Source organism: Silene latifolia, chromosome X (genome assembly GCF_048544455.1).
Source record: "Silene latifolia isolate original U9 population chromosome X, ASM4854445v1, whole genome shotgun sequence".
NCBI classification, from domain to species: Eukaryota; Viridiplantae; Streptophyta; class Magnoliopsida; order Caryophyllales; family Caryophyllaceae; genus Silene; species Silene latifolia.
In genome coordinates, this window is record NC_133537.1 from 327,052,116 (window position 1) to 327,066,382 (window position 14,267).

At 36.6% G+C, this 14,267-nt stretch overlaps 2 protein-coding genes across 4 annotated transcripts; both read right to left on the minus strand.

Annotated features, from left to right (window-relative positions):
* Positions 1-6,872: 6,872 nt before the first annotated feature.
* LOC141618331 (ferric reduction oxidase 4-like) lies at positions 6,873-11,555 on the minus strand. 3 transcript variants are annotated; one of them, XM_074435433.1, is made up of 10 exons: positions 11,423-11,538; positions 10,028-10,070; positions 9,745-9,946; positions 9,465-9,564; positions 9,167-9,352; positions 8,854-9,088; positions 8,446-8,773; positions 8,125-8,362; positions 7,331-8,040; positions 6,873-7,189 (listed from the first exon to the last, which is right to left on the minus strand). In XM_074435433.1, exons 3-10 carry the CDS (start codon positions 9,893-9,895, stop codon positions 7,050-7,052), a joined length of 2,088 nt encoding a protein of 695 aa, XP_074291534.1. In that variant the 5' UTR covers positions 9,896-9,946; positions 10,028-10,070; positions 11,423-11,538; the 3' UTR covers positions 6,873-7,049. The 3 variants fall into 3 exon arrangements, with proteins under 3 accessions (XP_074291534.1, XP_074291535.1, XP_074291536.1); XM_074435434.1 differs by lacking the exon at positions 10,028-10,070 and having other exon boundaries at positions 11,423-11,555; XM_074435435.1 differs by lacking the exon at positions 9,465-9,564 and having other exon boundaries at positions 9,167-9,344.
* A 374-nt stretch (positions 11,556-11,929) lies between these two features.
* On the minus strand, positions 11,930-13,902 carry LOC141618333 (RAF-like serine/threonine-protein kinase 20). The gene is made up of 3 exons (XM_074435436.1): positions 13,667-13,902; positions 13,332-13,557; positions 11,930-12,798 (listed from the first exon to the last, which is right to left on the minus strand). The coding sequence occupies exons 2-3, from the start codon at positions 13,516-13,518 to the stop codon at positions 12,245-12,247; spliced, it is 741 nt and encodes a 246-aa protein (XP_074291537.1). The 5' UTR covers positions 13,519-13,557; positions 13,667-13,902; the 3' UTR covers positions 11,930-12,244.
* Positions 13,903-14,267: the final 365 nt, after the last annotated feature.

Below are 14,267 nucleotides of genomic sequence, written 5' to 3' on the forward strand. Positions count from 1 at the left end.
AGGAGATGGTCTTCAATAAAGAGTGGTTTGAATTATTATTTTCAAAATGTTTCCTCTTTATGCAAATTCAACCCTTTGGTTCTTTAAGAAAACAAAGAATGCTTTTTGCCATTTTAGTGTTAACTTGTCATCATGTGACTTATCTTTTCTCCCTTTGTTTTCTGAATTTGCATGAGCTTTTAAGGTTATCTTTCAAACCATCTTTCCCTATTCTTGCCTTTGCAAAAGAGCCCTCTTTGGTGCAAGTTTTGGGTGGTTGCAAATGCCCTTCACATGTGAGGTCTTTGACCCTTCAAAACCCTAGCAACCCCTTCACTCACCCTCTCTATATAAACCGTGTCTCTCCTTCATAAAACCCAAGACTTCTTTCTGAATTTATTTTCAAGTTTGCAAATTTGTTTTTCAAAGTTTTAAAACCGTGTCATTTGCAAAACCTTCAAAGAGTCTTCAAGTTATTTACGTCGTAGCTCTGTTATTTTTATACTAAACTCTCTTGCTTAAGAATTGTTGATCTTGTAAAAGTTGTCCATCTCTATTCTTTGCTAAGAATATGTTAGTGGAAACTTGATCCTATAACATTCTAAGTGTGTTAGTAGAGTTTAGGACGGAGTAGTCTTTAACTCTTGGCAACCGGAGTAGGTTGTGAGTTGGCAACCGGAGTAGGTTGCGAGTTAGCTTGTCATAAGAACGGAGTAGTTCTTGTACTAGCTTTACAACCGGAGTAGGTTGGTGTCTTTTATTGTAAGGGTCTTTTAGTTGTCGGAGTAGATCACTAAAAGAAAGCAATAAAAAGGTAGATTGGACGTAGGCACTTGAGTATTTGCCGAACCAATTCAAAAATCTCGTGTTCATTGTTTTTACTTTATTTCCATTTTGCAATTTACTTTGTTTGTTTGTTTTGCTTTGCTTAACCTTAGAAGTAACAGTTCATCATCTTTGTCGCATTTGGTCTGCGAGTCATATTCCACAAACCGAGACAAATAGATACGATTAACGATTGTTACTTTCATACTTCAGCAAACATTCATCGTGATACTTGTTCAATCTTTCAATATTATTCAAAGTATCTTCTCATCTCTTTTGTCCTCGTAACTCACTTTAATTCAATAAAGTTGGAGTTATAAATTCTTAAATAGTACCTAATTCACCCCCTCCCCCTCTTAGGTACTTGAATCCATAAACTCAACAATTAACGTTGACGCGGCTTTTTGGTTATCCTCCTCCCTAGTTGGTCTTGCGTGTGTTTCTCGTTCTCCCTCGGGTGTTTGGATAAGGGGTTGGTCCTCTAGAATTTTAGCACATAACCCTTCATTTCCAAGCTCCTTGCGATAAGAGAAGGTCTTGATTTTGCGGTTTCTAACGTTGGGAATTTTATTATAAGTTCTGATTGCACTCTTGCGATTAAGGCAATTTTGGGTAACTCGGCTCCTTGCGGCCCTTATACTAATATCATTTTGGAGTGCAGGGGTCGTTTAAAAGCCTCACCTTCAACGATCATCATCTATGAGAAGAGGTCAACAAATCAGGTCGCGGACACTATCTTCAAGTTTGCTTTGCGTGATTCAAGCTCCAATTATGGTGTTTTTAGCTGGGATTTTGTACCCACTTTTGTTTTATCTTTGTATAACTCGGATCTTGCCCATGTTTGTACTCCTGTATCCCCGGACCCTCTCCCTAGTTTGTATTGAACCTTCTCCTTATCTGTTTTAATATAATCGTTCCTTTTTTCCGAAATAAAAAAAGAGGACTAGTTGTTAATTGACCCTAATATAAACACAAAAAAGTTCGAAATGTAGCTAGAAGTTCAGAAATTTTTATTTTTCAGCGGGGGCGAGTGCCCCTGCTAATCCCCCTCCGCTCCACCACTGTCTAGGAATGCAACGGTGTTAAAATTCATGAGTGATAGTTCTACCACCCTAATAGTTCTACCTGGTTCGAATCCGAACTAAATAGGAAGAGATATATGTTAGACTGTTAGTGTCTTGCCATCATCGTTATTGTGCACATGGAAACGGGCGTCTCAAGGTTCTATGTAGGTTAGCCATAAGCACTTAAACCAACAGGTAAAGGATCGTTTTAGTTTAACCAAAACTCTCATATTCGAGCTCTGGGAAGTGGGAACAGTGGCGGAACCATGATTTACAGTTATAGGGATGAAAATATTTCAGCAGGCTGAACGAGTAATTGTATAAAATAAACTCAAAAAGTTCGAAATATAACTAAAGGTTTCGAAATTTTCAATTTTCAGCGGGGGCGAGTGCCCTTACTAGCCCCCTCTCGCTCCACCACTATTTGAGAACTCAGCAACATTAAAACTCATGACTTATAAGGGAGCGCTTTACCGCTCTAGTGGTCTTACCCGGCTCGAATCTAAACTATAAACTGGAAGAAATATGTTAGTGCCTTGCCATCATCATCCTTATTGTGCACATGGAAACGAGCATCTCAAGGTTTTATCTAGGTTAGTACAGTTGACCACTATCAGATTTTATGTACTATGTACTGTACAAAACATTTTGATGATACAAATCCAATTTGAAGCTGAAAGTACAAATAATGTGTAAAATATCAGTTGACTAATTATAAATAATGATAAAAATACAAACATTTATGCTTTCAATGCCATCAAATCCATAAGAATGTTTTAGAATATGACGCCTGAGCTGTCCCCTTCAGATTATGAGTGATTACATTTTTTATTTAGATACATTCAATCATTTTATGATTCTTTTGGCTATGGAATGTCTTATACTTCCTCCATTCAACTCCACTCTACCATATTTCCATTTTTATCCATTCAACTCCACTCTACCACTTTCTAAAAAAACAATGCCAAATAACCCTTTTGTCCTAATGACAACATCTTATTTACACAAATTGCCATTAAATGGCCCACAAGTTTACATAAATTGCCACTAAATGACAATATATTATTTGCTTCCATTGTACTTTTATTAGTTGTTTAATTCTTTCTTAATACTTGTGCAAATCTCAATATGGTAGAGTGGAGTTGAATGGAGGAAGTATTTGTAAGACTATTATTCATGGACAATATTCATTTACTTAGTTTAATTGTACAATATACTTTTTTTTTTGTTGGTAACGAGGGAACCCGCAGCCGCTACCTTCGGTGCGCACTGGGTAAACCCGCGGGTGTACGTGATAGCCTGCAAACCACGTATACCAGGTAAACCACCCGAGGGTGACAGGCTCGAAGTCTATTAGGCATGGACTCGGGACAAGAATACTCCACAAGATTTTGCTCTTGGGAGGCTTGAACCTGGGTCTCCTGGAAATTTCACCCAAGTTTTAGCCATTAGACTTCACCCTTGCGGGCTACAATATACTTTTTACTCAAAAATACGGTGTTCTTTGTTTATTTCTTTCCATTTACCTAATTGTAAACCTAATTCTCTCAATTATTAATAAAATTAAACAAATTTCTTTAATTACTGAAGATAATTTAAGTGTTGAACAAATACTGAATTTTTTAATCACATAATTATGAATCAAAATAAAGTTTTTCATTTTTCCAGTTTTTTTTTTTTTCAGTTCAAGATTTGTGTTTATCAAAAATTATTGTTCTAATAGAAACAGAGAGAGAAAGAGTTCATAAAGAGAATCGGTATTATTGATAAATGTTCGTGTCTCGAATGATTACATTGGCTCGACATTTATAGTACCCCGAGATCTAAATCGTATCAACTAATATCGCAATATAATATAATTATTCTAATACTGATATTATTCCGATTACGGTATATTATAATATACCGTAATATCTTCTATCATCCCCCCTCAAACCCATGGTAATTTGTCAAAATTTCCATGGGTTTGCAAGGAAAAAAATTTCGGGTAATCAATCATCAACTGAATCGCCACGAAGCCACTCGATCTTCTCGAACATGTTGTTAAAAAAAAATCTTCGAACGGGAACGTCGTCGTTTTTCGAACCCGTCAAAATAAACGATCAATATTTTCGAATTCGTTGAAGTTTCATGGTCAAGAACGCCGCAATTTTTCGAACTTGACTTCATTAAAAAACGGAAAGTTATCCGTTATATCGAATTGATGGAAAATACATTTGTACTCCCGCCAATAAAACAACTTAACTTGCCAAGACTTTGTACTTGGTAAAGATCGTTGAAAGGAGTATACAAATAGAATTACAACTAACGAGGAGTTGTAATAAACCCAAGCGCGCACACACCCCTTCACAAGGACGTAAATTTTTTTTTTTTTTTAAAGATCGTGAATCAAATTAGACGGAATAAACGACATCCCGCCGGTGGGTGCTATACATTAATCATAACCCCACCGGCAGGCAGCGGAATTTCGTATATTTAGGCCTCAAGAGCGTGAGGCTCTGATACCATAATAGAAACAGAGAGAGGAAGAGTTCATAAAGAGAATCGGTATTATTGATAAATGTTCGTGTCTCGAATGATTACATTGGCTCGACATTTATAGTATTCCCGAGATCTAAATCATATCAATTAATATCGCAATATAATATAATTATTCTAATACTGATATTATTCCGATTACGGTATATTATAATATACCGTAATATCTTCTATCATGTTCTATGGCTATTGATTGTTTGGTGATAGTGGGATGCCGACATTGGTAGGAAATAACAGAGGAAGAGGGTGGTGCAGGCGAAGGTTGGCGACGTAGGGTATTGTGGCCTGTGGGTGGCAGTTCGTGGTGGCTAGTGGGGTAGGGTTGGTCATGGCTTAGGGGAAAAGGAGTGAGAGGAAAGGGGGGAGGGGGGGGTTAACACCGCTAAGGAGAGGGAGATGGTGAGGTGTTGCCGACGATGAGGGGGTTGTGCACTTTGTGCGCAATGCAAGAGGTTGAATTGAATTGAATTGAATTGAATGTACTTATTAAACTGAATTAAACTTGTAAGAATTGAAATTAAATTAAAAAATGACATAAATGTCTTTATATTAAAGACTTCACATAATAGATAATCTTACACAATAATTACTAATTTAGTCTAGCGAATTGTTAAGGATTCATTAAGAAGAAAAGTATTACTATACCACACACGACACTTACAAAAGATAAGTATAATCGCAAACCAATCTAATGAAAATCAAAGAAAAATAATTTTCTTATATATAAACTAGGGATCTCAAAACATGATCTGACAATTCGGCTCGTCCTATTATCGCGATCTTCATTTAGCTTTTGAGGGGATCTTTCGTTTGATTCATTATGAGATAAAATTTACCTTTGACTGGTTCCAAGGATCGTTGACAAATCAATTGTACCCTTTGAAAGAACACGCTACGAACCATCAACGAACTACTGGTCTTGGCTATATTACTGATGAGGACCCACGGAAAATGGAAAACCTCCGAAATAAGCGACGGAAAAATGATCCTCACCAAAAGTGAGACTTTTATTGAATAGAAGATATATATGCATACTATTGATTGAAATATGAAATAATCTTGGGGCTTACCATCGATTGAAAATCAATGGAAGCAAGCACTACGTATAATTGATGGAGTTTAAGGTTTTTAGAGAGGGTTTTTAGAGAGAGAGAGAGAAAAATGAGTTGTAATTTCTCCCTTTTTTTGGTTAATGGGTAATATGATTTGATGAAAATTAAAGATGTGTTTGTTATGATATGGATTGTGAATTACAGTTTTATTCATACGCTATTGGCGCAAAAACGAAAACTACTTTTGAATTTCTAATTTTTTCTATTTTTATATTAGGGTATTACGAAATTCGATAACACCCGCCAGTGTCGCCCTAGCATTTCCCATTTATGAATATCCTTTATTATTTACTAAAGCTATAAGCAACAGAGGATTTGTGGTTACAAAGCGTCTTGCATTGTCCGTCACAAGCTTCTACTTGCTTATTGTAAGAGGGGCACTATCCGTATTCAGCTTGTGACGAATAGTTCCCGTCTTCAATGAGAATTTGTGTTGTGGTTAACCCTCAATAAAAATGATGACGTGTCATCATCACAACACTTCTTAAAAAATAAAGTACAAATTTGTGGTTATTTCTCAATAAAAAATGATGATGTGTTAGCACCACAACATTTCTTAGAAAATAAAGTACAAATTTATAATATACTGCCTGCTATCCACGGTAACTACGTATAACACACACACAAAAAAAAATCAAAATTAACTAACACATAACTAACGGAATGTCGGATATAGTTTAGAGGAACAAATTGTATACTCCGTAGATATAAACCATTCTGAAAGAATAATGTCGATTGGTAGCATAGGCTATGCTCGAGATCAAAGAAAAATGTACAATCTTTGTTTTACCTTTAAAAAATATACGGCCTATGTTTTATATTACAAAAATACTTTTAGACTTTTTACGTGTGAATCAACTGAATACTTTGTTTTGTATAAATTTATTTAATTCAAATTATCAAATTATTACACAATATAGTAGGATATAATGTATAGATTGTTTTTCAAAAATTATTATTTTAATTAAGCAATCAAGTCGTTAGTATTGATCTTTTATAATTTTGATTATTGTTTTTGGTAGTTTCGTTACAACTTAAAAAAACAAAAACTCATTTTCAAAAAGTTAGACCAAACTTGTTTTTAATACACCTGTTAATCAACACATTTGAGATTGATCGGCACTTAGTCTTAAACCTTCATGAGATAGACTCGTAAGCACTATAACTGATTCGTTCGCTTGCGGTTCTTTACAACGTAATGTTGCTGCTTTATTTTCCCTCTGAGTGTGTTTTCCAAGCATATATAGTACTTCCTTCGTTCGGTTTGATTTCATACGTTTGTTTAATATATGCGAGGTGTTATTTTAACGAAACCTTGGAATCAAACCAAACGGAAGAAGTATATTAGGAGGCATTTTCGTTAAACATTTTCCAAGATTACAATCAACACCCGCAATTTAAACAACATAGCCATACAACTTTAATCAAAAGTATTTATCACAAGTGAAGAAACTCCAGTTTTCTCTTCAGGACAATTTTCTACATCAGATTTTTCATTGCATCAAGGTGGCACCATGATGTGAGTAGTACATCACCAGTTAAAACTAAGGTATTCATAATGCAGGTTCTTTGTTCCGAAAATTGAACATATTCTTGCAACATCATGTCTCATTCCCCTTGGTCCCGAAGCTATCACTCCTATATCGCTTCCTTTGCATTCTGATAATATTTCTGCAAAAAACACGGAAAATTTATACTCTTGGTCACACTGGCTCTGATACCATGTCAATAAATCATCTCAACCAAAAGCTTAAGCTAATGGTTGGAGACCCAATGCAAGATCGGTTTTATACTCTAACAGGGCAGACTTACTTTGGAGATTAGGCCTGCCTTCATAATGCACTTGTGTAGCTTGGACAAGCGGTTGATATGGAAGACTTTCGAGTTCACTACTCCCACCACCAAACCAAGACCCCGGCGAATTCATTGGTGATGGCACTTCAACATTGTTAATCTGTTTCTGATCTTCCTTCATCTTGCTCTTTTGCCATAGAAAAACTATGCTACTGACGAGAATTACACTGATACACATAATAAAAATGTCCCAAAGAACCCAAACGGTGAAATTGTAGGTCGCGTTTGTGTTGTGATCTCTAGGATAGATATGGTACTGTGTAACCAATGCTAGAACTATAAAAAACAGGATGAAGGAAGATGTGATAATGAAGGAAAGTAAGAGCCACCCATTTTGGCCTAAAACCGGAGCAATGGGAACATCCTGTGGGCTCGGCTTGAACCACTTGGTCTGAACAAGCTTCTGACTGTCGGCTGTGGGTGCCTCATTCTCTCTAGTTATGTATACCTGAATTTCCAGCTGAATTTTTGACAGATCACTGGTAGTACTATCAACAGGAAGCAAGAGGTCGAGCATTGTGAGAGCAGATGCATGCTTGAAGGCGCAAATGAGCTGAACCCGGGGGATATGGCTTCCTTGGGTATTGGATCGATGAATAATCTCTCGAATTATGGATATAAATGGGGTTATCCCACTGCCTCCACAGATCAGCACAAGAGATTCGTGCCTGAACGAGAAACAAGATATTCATATTTAATAAATTAAATCTAAATAATAACCACATATCAAATAAATTTCCAGGAATACTTACTCTAGGAAGCTGGTTGAAGCAGGCCCATATGGTCCCTCAACCGATACTTCAAGCCTGTCTAGAGAAGATGAAAGTTGTTTTTCCATCTTTGTTGTCCAACTTCCTCCAGTATTGAAGGCAATGCTCAGTGTATCAGGGTCCATGTTCTCATTTGAAATCACGGTAAATGGATGCCACTGTAATTTCGATATTTTGGGTGCTTTTACAAACAAGTTGCTAGTGACACCATAATGCACACCTGAAAAAACAGAAATACAAGATTAGATCATCTGATGAAGTTTCATCAAAATTGTTTCTTTAATCAATCTTCCAACTTATCACCTGGACTCTTGCGAAAAGTCATTTCCACAGTTCCACTAGGAAGAAGTCGGGCTGAGATGAGCCTAGCATTAGAACGCGACTGTAAAAATCGTAGAAACCGATCAAGAGTAAATAGGAATATTCCAGGAAGGATCTGACATGTCCAGGCAACCCCAATGTGTATAACATAAAATAAGGTCGCCAGAGCGTAAAGCTGATGCGTGTAAAAGAAGACTTCAAATGACTTTCTCCTGGTGTATGCAAAGCTTGTTACCCACATAGCTATCAGGAAAATCCATGATATCTCTCCTCCTAAATTTGATACATAGGTTGGTGACCACTCCAGCGCCTGTATGACCGAATATCAGATGAGACATGAGTGAACATTATAAGCGTACTAAATATTTCATAGAGTTTGTGAGCTGGTACCTCGATCATCTGGTTAACCATCAACCAGTAGATAATGAAACCAATGCTGTGCAACGCTGAGAGTATCATCACTGCTTGCCCAACCCATATATGATACTTAATGCTTGACTCATATGTTAACCCAACCAGTGGCAGGATTGAGGAAAATCGTGTCACTGGAAAGAAGACAAACGCCCAAGCGACATTTGATGCATATCCCAATCTCAACCACACAGCCCGAAACCTCGCTTGCCAACTGAAAACAAACTTGGTTAATAATCTATGGTATAGGAAACTTCAAGAGGGTACGGTATACGCTGTTCTTCATACTTACATTTTCTCACCAGGATGATGAAGGTGTGGATGCTTGGCAGCGGCAGCATAGTAGTTCCCAAATTGCCAAGTCATAAGTGCAATGCCCATTATTACAAAAATCAGCTCTATTGTAGTAATGACCCCAAGGGGCCCAAGTACAAGAAGCGGCCGACTTAAAGAGGCCAAACGCTTCTTACCTGTAGAACTGCAAGAAAAAAAAAAAAAAAAAGAGAGACAGTCAGATTCTCTCGTGTGCATAACAAGTCGAGAAAACAGAGAAACATTGATTTGATGAGAAGGAAAGAAACAACCAAAACCTTTTCTTTGATAACTCCTCCTTGTTCTTAATATGAATGTAGATGCAACCGAGAACAGATATCAACATTATAGGAAATGTTAGCAGGAAAAGATTAGTACCTGCATGACATACAACACAAAAACAATATTAATATGGCATATAAAACAGTAACTTCACTCGGTGCCTCAAAAACTCTCGTCTATGACAGGGTCGTGTTCAAAACACAGATTCCAGAAAACCAGTAAAGAAAATTGCATTGAGAATTGCACCAACTATAATAAGAAGGAAAGAATGCTAACCTTGTCCACCAATGTATGTGGCATTGAACTTCTCTGATAGTTTAGGAGTCCACTTAGACTTGTAGACATCCGTTGGTATCAGAATCCATATTAACATCCACCCGAGGAATACTAAAAGACATATCAGCTTCAGCAGATAAAGGCTGCTCATTTTTTCTAAGTATTTCTGTTTTGAAGCTTGTCTTTTAGACTTTGCTAATCACTATGGAGAAGAAACTGTTTTCAGGTCGTATATATACGTCGAAAGATGTTGGCATTTTCAAACATCATTAAGAAATCTTACAATTCTGGCTAACTAAAAAAGGCATGATTCTTGCTGCTTCTGCCTACATGAAAATATAGGAAAAATAATAATAATTCCAGCATACATACATTTATATAATATCTATTTGAGAAAATGTCAGAATGCTTAGATGTTAGACCTAAATGTACTCTACCTGATTGTCCTTAAATCCCTTTAGTTTATTCCATCACCAAATCATTGGAATATTTTACATTGACCAAGTACATCCCTTAATTTAATTGTTCTGGATCATTACAATGGAAAAAGGCACTATTCACTAAACGGGTCGAAACCCCGTGCCCACTATTTGCAGGAGCCCTTAAGACATCGATAATGTTAATTGTTTTGCCAAATAGGTAAATAATGCGTACACATACGGAACCACCCTAACACCGAGAAAGACTAACTACATTATGTTAGTGCCTGGCCATCATCGTTCGGGCATTAAAACAAACATTTGATAATTGCAGAAAACTAATTACATTATTGTGCAGGCTCTTTGTTAGTACAGTTGACTACTATCAGGTAATCTGTACTATATAGTGTACTACACATATAAGGATAAAATGAACACAAGCCCAATTTGAAGCTGAAAGGACAATTGTGTAAATTATAAGTTGACTAATCATAAAAACTACTCTATTAAAATATATGCTTGAATGCAATCAAATCCATGAGAATAATTAACTATAATCTGATGCCAGAAATGTCCCCTTCAGATTATGAGTGTTACATTTTTTTTATTTTGTTTGATAATTCTTTCAACCACTCAGTCTTTTTCTTGGCTTTGGAAAATTAGGGAAATGTTGAGGACTCATTACCAGAAGAAAAATTCTAAGGTACAACGTTATCGTACACGGTAGTACCCTTGCCAAGGGATAGCTTTAATTTTTACTCCCTCCCTTCCGGCTCTCGCACTCATTTGTTTACCTTTGTTTTTGGCACAAAACCAAGGAACAAGTAGGTGATCATTTCTAATTGTTGTTACTGGATAGCAACTTAGCAAGTACAACAATATATTTGGAAGACAAATTACCCAATACAATCATTCATTCCTAATATAGAAAATATACAAATGAATCACCCAAAAACAGATATACAAATGACTGAGACGTAAGAAAATTTTTACTAATATATTAAGATATTGTTATGTTGTTTATGGAGAATATGATCAATTCTTTGGATAAGGTGTATGATAACTGTACCAAGAAGGAGAAATGTATTTATATTTTATTTTTGTATTAGCATTCCCCACAAATAGCTATGCAGGGGAGTTGGTGGTGTATAGAGCCGCAGCTCGATGTTAATAACACAAAGAGACTTTTTCCATATGACCCATAATGAAAATTACATCCGTATTTACATCGAATGACTAATAGGAAGTAGGATTAATACCTGCATTAATACCAAAGATAGCACTCCCAGAGGTACTGAACACTTGGTGTAGGAAGTGGAATGAGTGAAGCTAAGCCATAGTACAAAATAGAAATGGCACATTTGCGAATAGTCATAGTGGAATGAGGATAAGTTAAAAAGGGATTGATTTGTGGACTTGCTTAGGTGGTGGTTAGCTTTCTAGTGTTCACTAAAACTCTCGAGTATACAAATCTTAAAATTTAAGAGTATGTGCCTATGTGGTATCACTTCAGATTTGTCATTTTACACGTAATACTACTCCATTTAAAAAGAAAAAAAGATATGGCAATCACAAGTTCAAAAAACATCTTTTTTTTCAAACCGAAAATCTCGTGAACGATCAATTTGAAAAGAAAGAAATCTCCGATTTGGAACTCATCGCCAAGTGATACAGTAAGTCCAAGTTCATTCGGTCAAAATACTTATTAGACGCAAAAACTCCAAACTACAAGTTAAGAATAGGACATTCTCTTTCTCAAATTATAATTCTTTTAAAAACGACTTAACAATTAATTTTTTTATCATTTTCTAAACTTGTAAACACGAACTTAACAAGTCTGAGACTAATAAAAATGTATAAACCAATCCCTGTGAATCTATAATGCATTGATGCTCATGAAATCATGAACCATTAACAATTTTCCTGTGATTTCAACTACTGATTAAAGCAGCAATTCCAGATTTCCAGGGTGTGTATCAGATCAGCCCTAAAACTCTTAAATGGTTTAGGAGTTCAAGGTATGCGGCTGTATAATCTAAGTAGCCAGACTAGAGAGGAGGCTGCGAGAGTCCAGACTGTGGTCAAAACTCCCAAAGATCAGCAGGACTGCGGGGAAGGCTAGCACACTGTGTAGAATACTGTTCAAGGTGGCCCCATCTTCTGTGGCCCCCACTTCCGGGATACCTTATTGACATTGCATTGTGGTGACCCATAAGCGGAGGAGCCCTGTTGTATTCACTTCTGCCACCATGCACTGTGATGGGAGACTGGTAACCCTGCCAGCTTGGACTATGATGATGATCTGGCGACTGACACCCATGGTAGTAATTATGCTGATATGGCGTTGCAGGCAAAATGTGACGCGCACTTAGACTGCATAAATTAGGTGAGCTCTGGACTCGGTTGACCCGGGTGAGCCGGCTTTGGAGACTGCTGACCACAACTGGGTTGACAGGAAATAAGAAGGTTCGGAGCTTAGAAGGTCCGGCTTGTTCAAGACGATCATATTCATCAAGCATATGGCGGATGTCTTCGTCACACTTTACTGATACCAATGAATCAAGATCCTCCTTTGCTATCTGATATTTCAGGACATACTCCCCGTCGAATAAATCATTCATCTTGTTCATAAGTTCTGACCACACAAAACTGAAAAATGATCATGTGAATTATGCAACCAAACATTGCACGCACAGCATTTCCGATTTTCTGACTATCGTGTTTAAATCCAACAAAACATGACCAATCCATAGTCTCACAGAAGATGAATCAAATAGAGCGACTATAACAAGTTTCCAACCACTACAAGAATATCCGTTAAAGGCGTCTAAAGTAGGCGACTATGACTTGTCACCAAATGCGACTAAACCTTGCTACCAAGTGCGGGCGACTGTTCTTAGTCGCTAAATTTATAATGGCGACTGAGAACAGTCGCCTTCCTTAGTCGCCCTTGTCGTGATTTCTTGTAGTGCACCAAAATTAAAATGATCAATTTCCTATTTTCCGTTCAAGTTTACTACTCTCATTTAACTAGTTGTTTACGTTTTCATTTGTTTAATGAAACGTAAACAACTAGTTGAATAGGAGGGAGTATATTGTATTACTAGTTCGCTTTTTCAAAACCCGTATCCACCACTCAAACCCAACATGCTAAAAAAATACGAGTACCGGAGAAAGAAATAGAGCGAGGAACAGCAACAGCACGGGTTTCGCCACCGACGTATTTAAGTGTTCCATCAGAAGGACGAGGCAATATTTTACCACCATGGCTACAAAAAAACTTGACTCTTACTGTCCCTAATTGTGATAATGCAGATTCTTCATCACCTCCTTCATTTTTCTCTTCTACCACCATTTTCAAGATCACCAAAGATTGTAATTGTATTTAATGTTCCTGCAAATTTACGTAGGAAATCATTTACATTAATTTAATACCCATGTCGTATATTCTCGTAACACAAATTCTTATAAGAGACGGTCTGACGATATTCATTTAAATATACCTGTTGTTGATGTATCAAAATCAAGGATTGAAGATGGCGAATTAATTTTTGAGAAATTGTTGTGAATTTAGAATTTGGAAAGGGGAAATTAATCCGACAAAAAAGGATGAATTAATTGGAATTAGTTAGGTGTTAATTATGTGATTATGTACATGTATGCAAGAAGCGGTTAAAGGAAAATGTGTTTACCAGTTTTTTCATGATATGATGGATCAATTGTAGTGTTCACATCTAATTAGTTACGTGGAGTTGGGGGAAATATGATAAGATTAGTTAGTTAATTTAGGACGTTTTGTTTTTTACTTCTCGTCGAGATAATTACGACCCGTGAATTTCCATTTCATGTAAAATTGGAGTTCATGTGAATTTATCTTCCCTTAGACCACCCCCAAGCAAGGGTCGCCTTAATTAGGTCGCGACCCATATTTACTCTTAATCACACCTTATTTATTTTGACTCACTTTCATCCTCCCAAGCAGAAAGTCGTGACCTAGGTTACTAACCCAATCATTTTCCACTTTCCAACAATTTCAATCATTTCTCACATTCTCTACCCCACTAAACCTTTTCTCATTTTTTCCAATTATCATTTAATTTATAT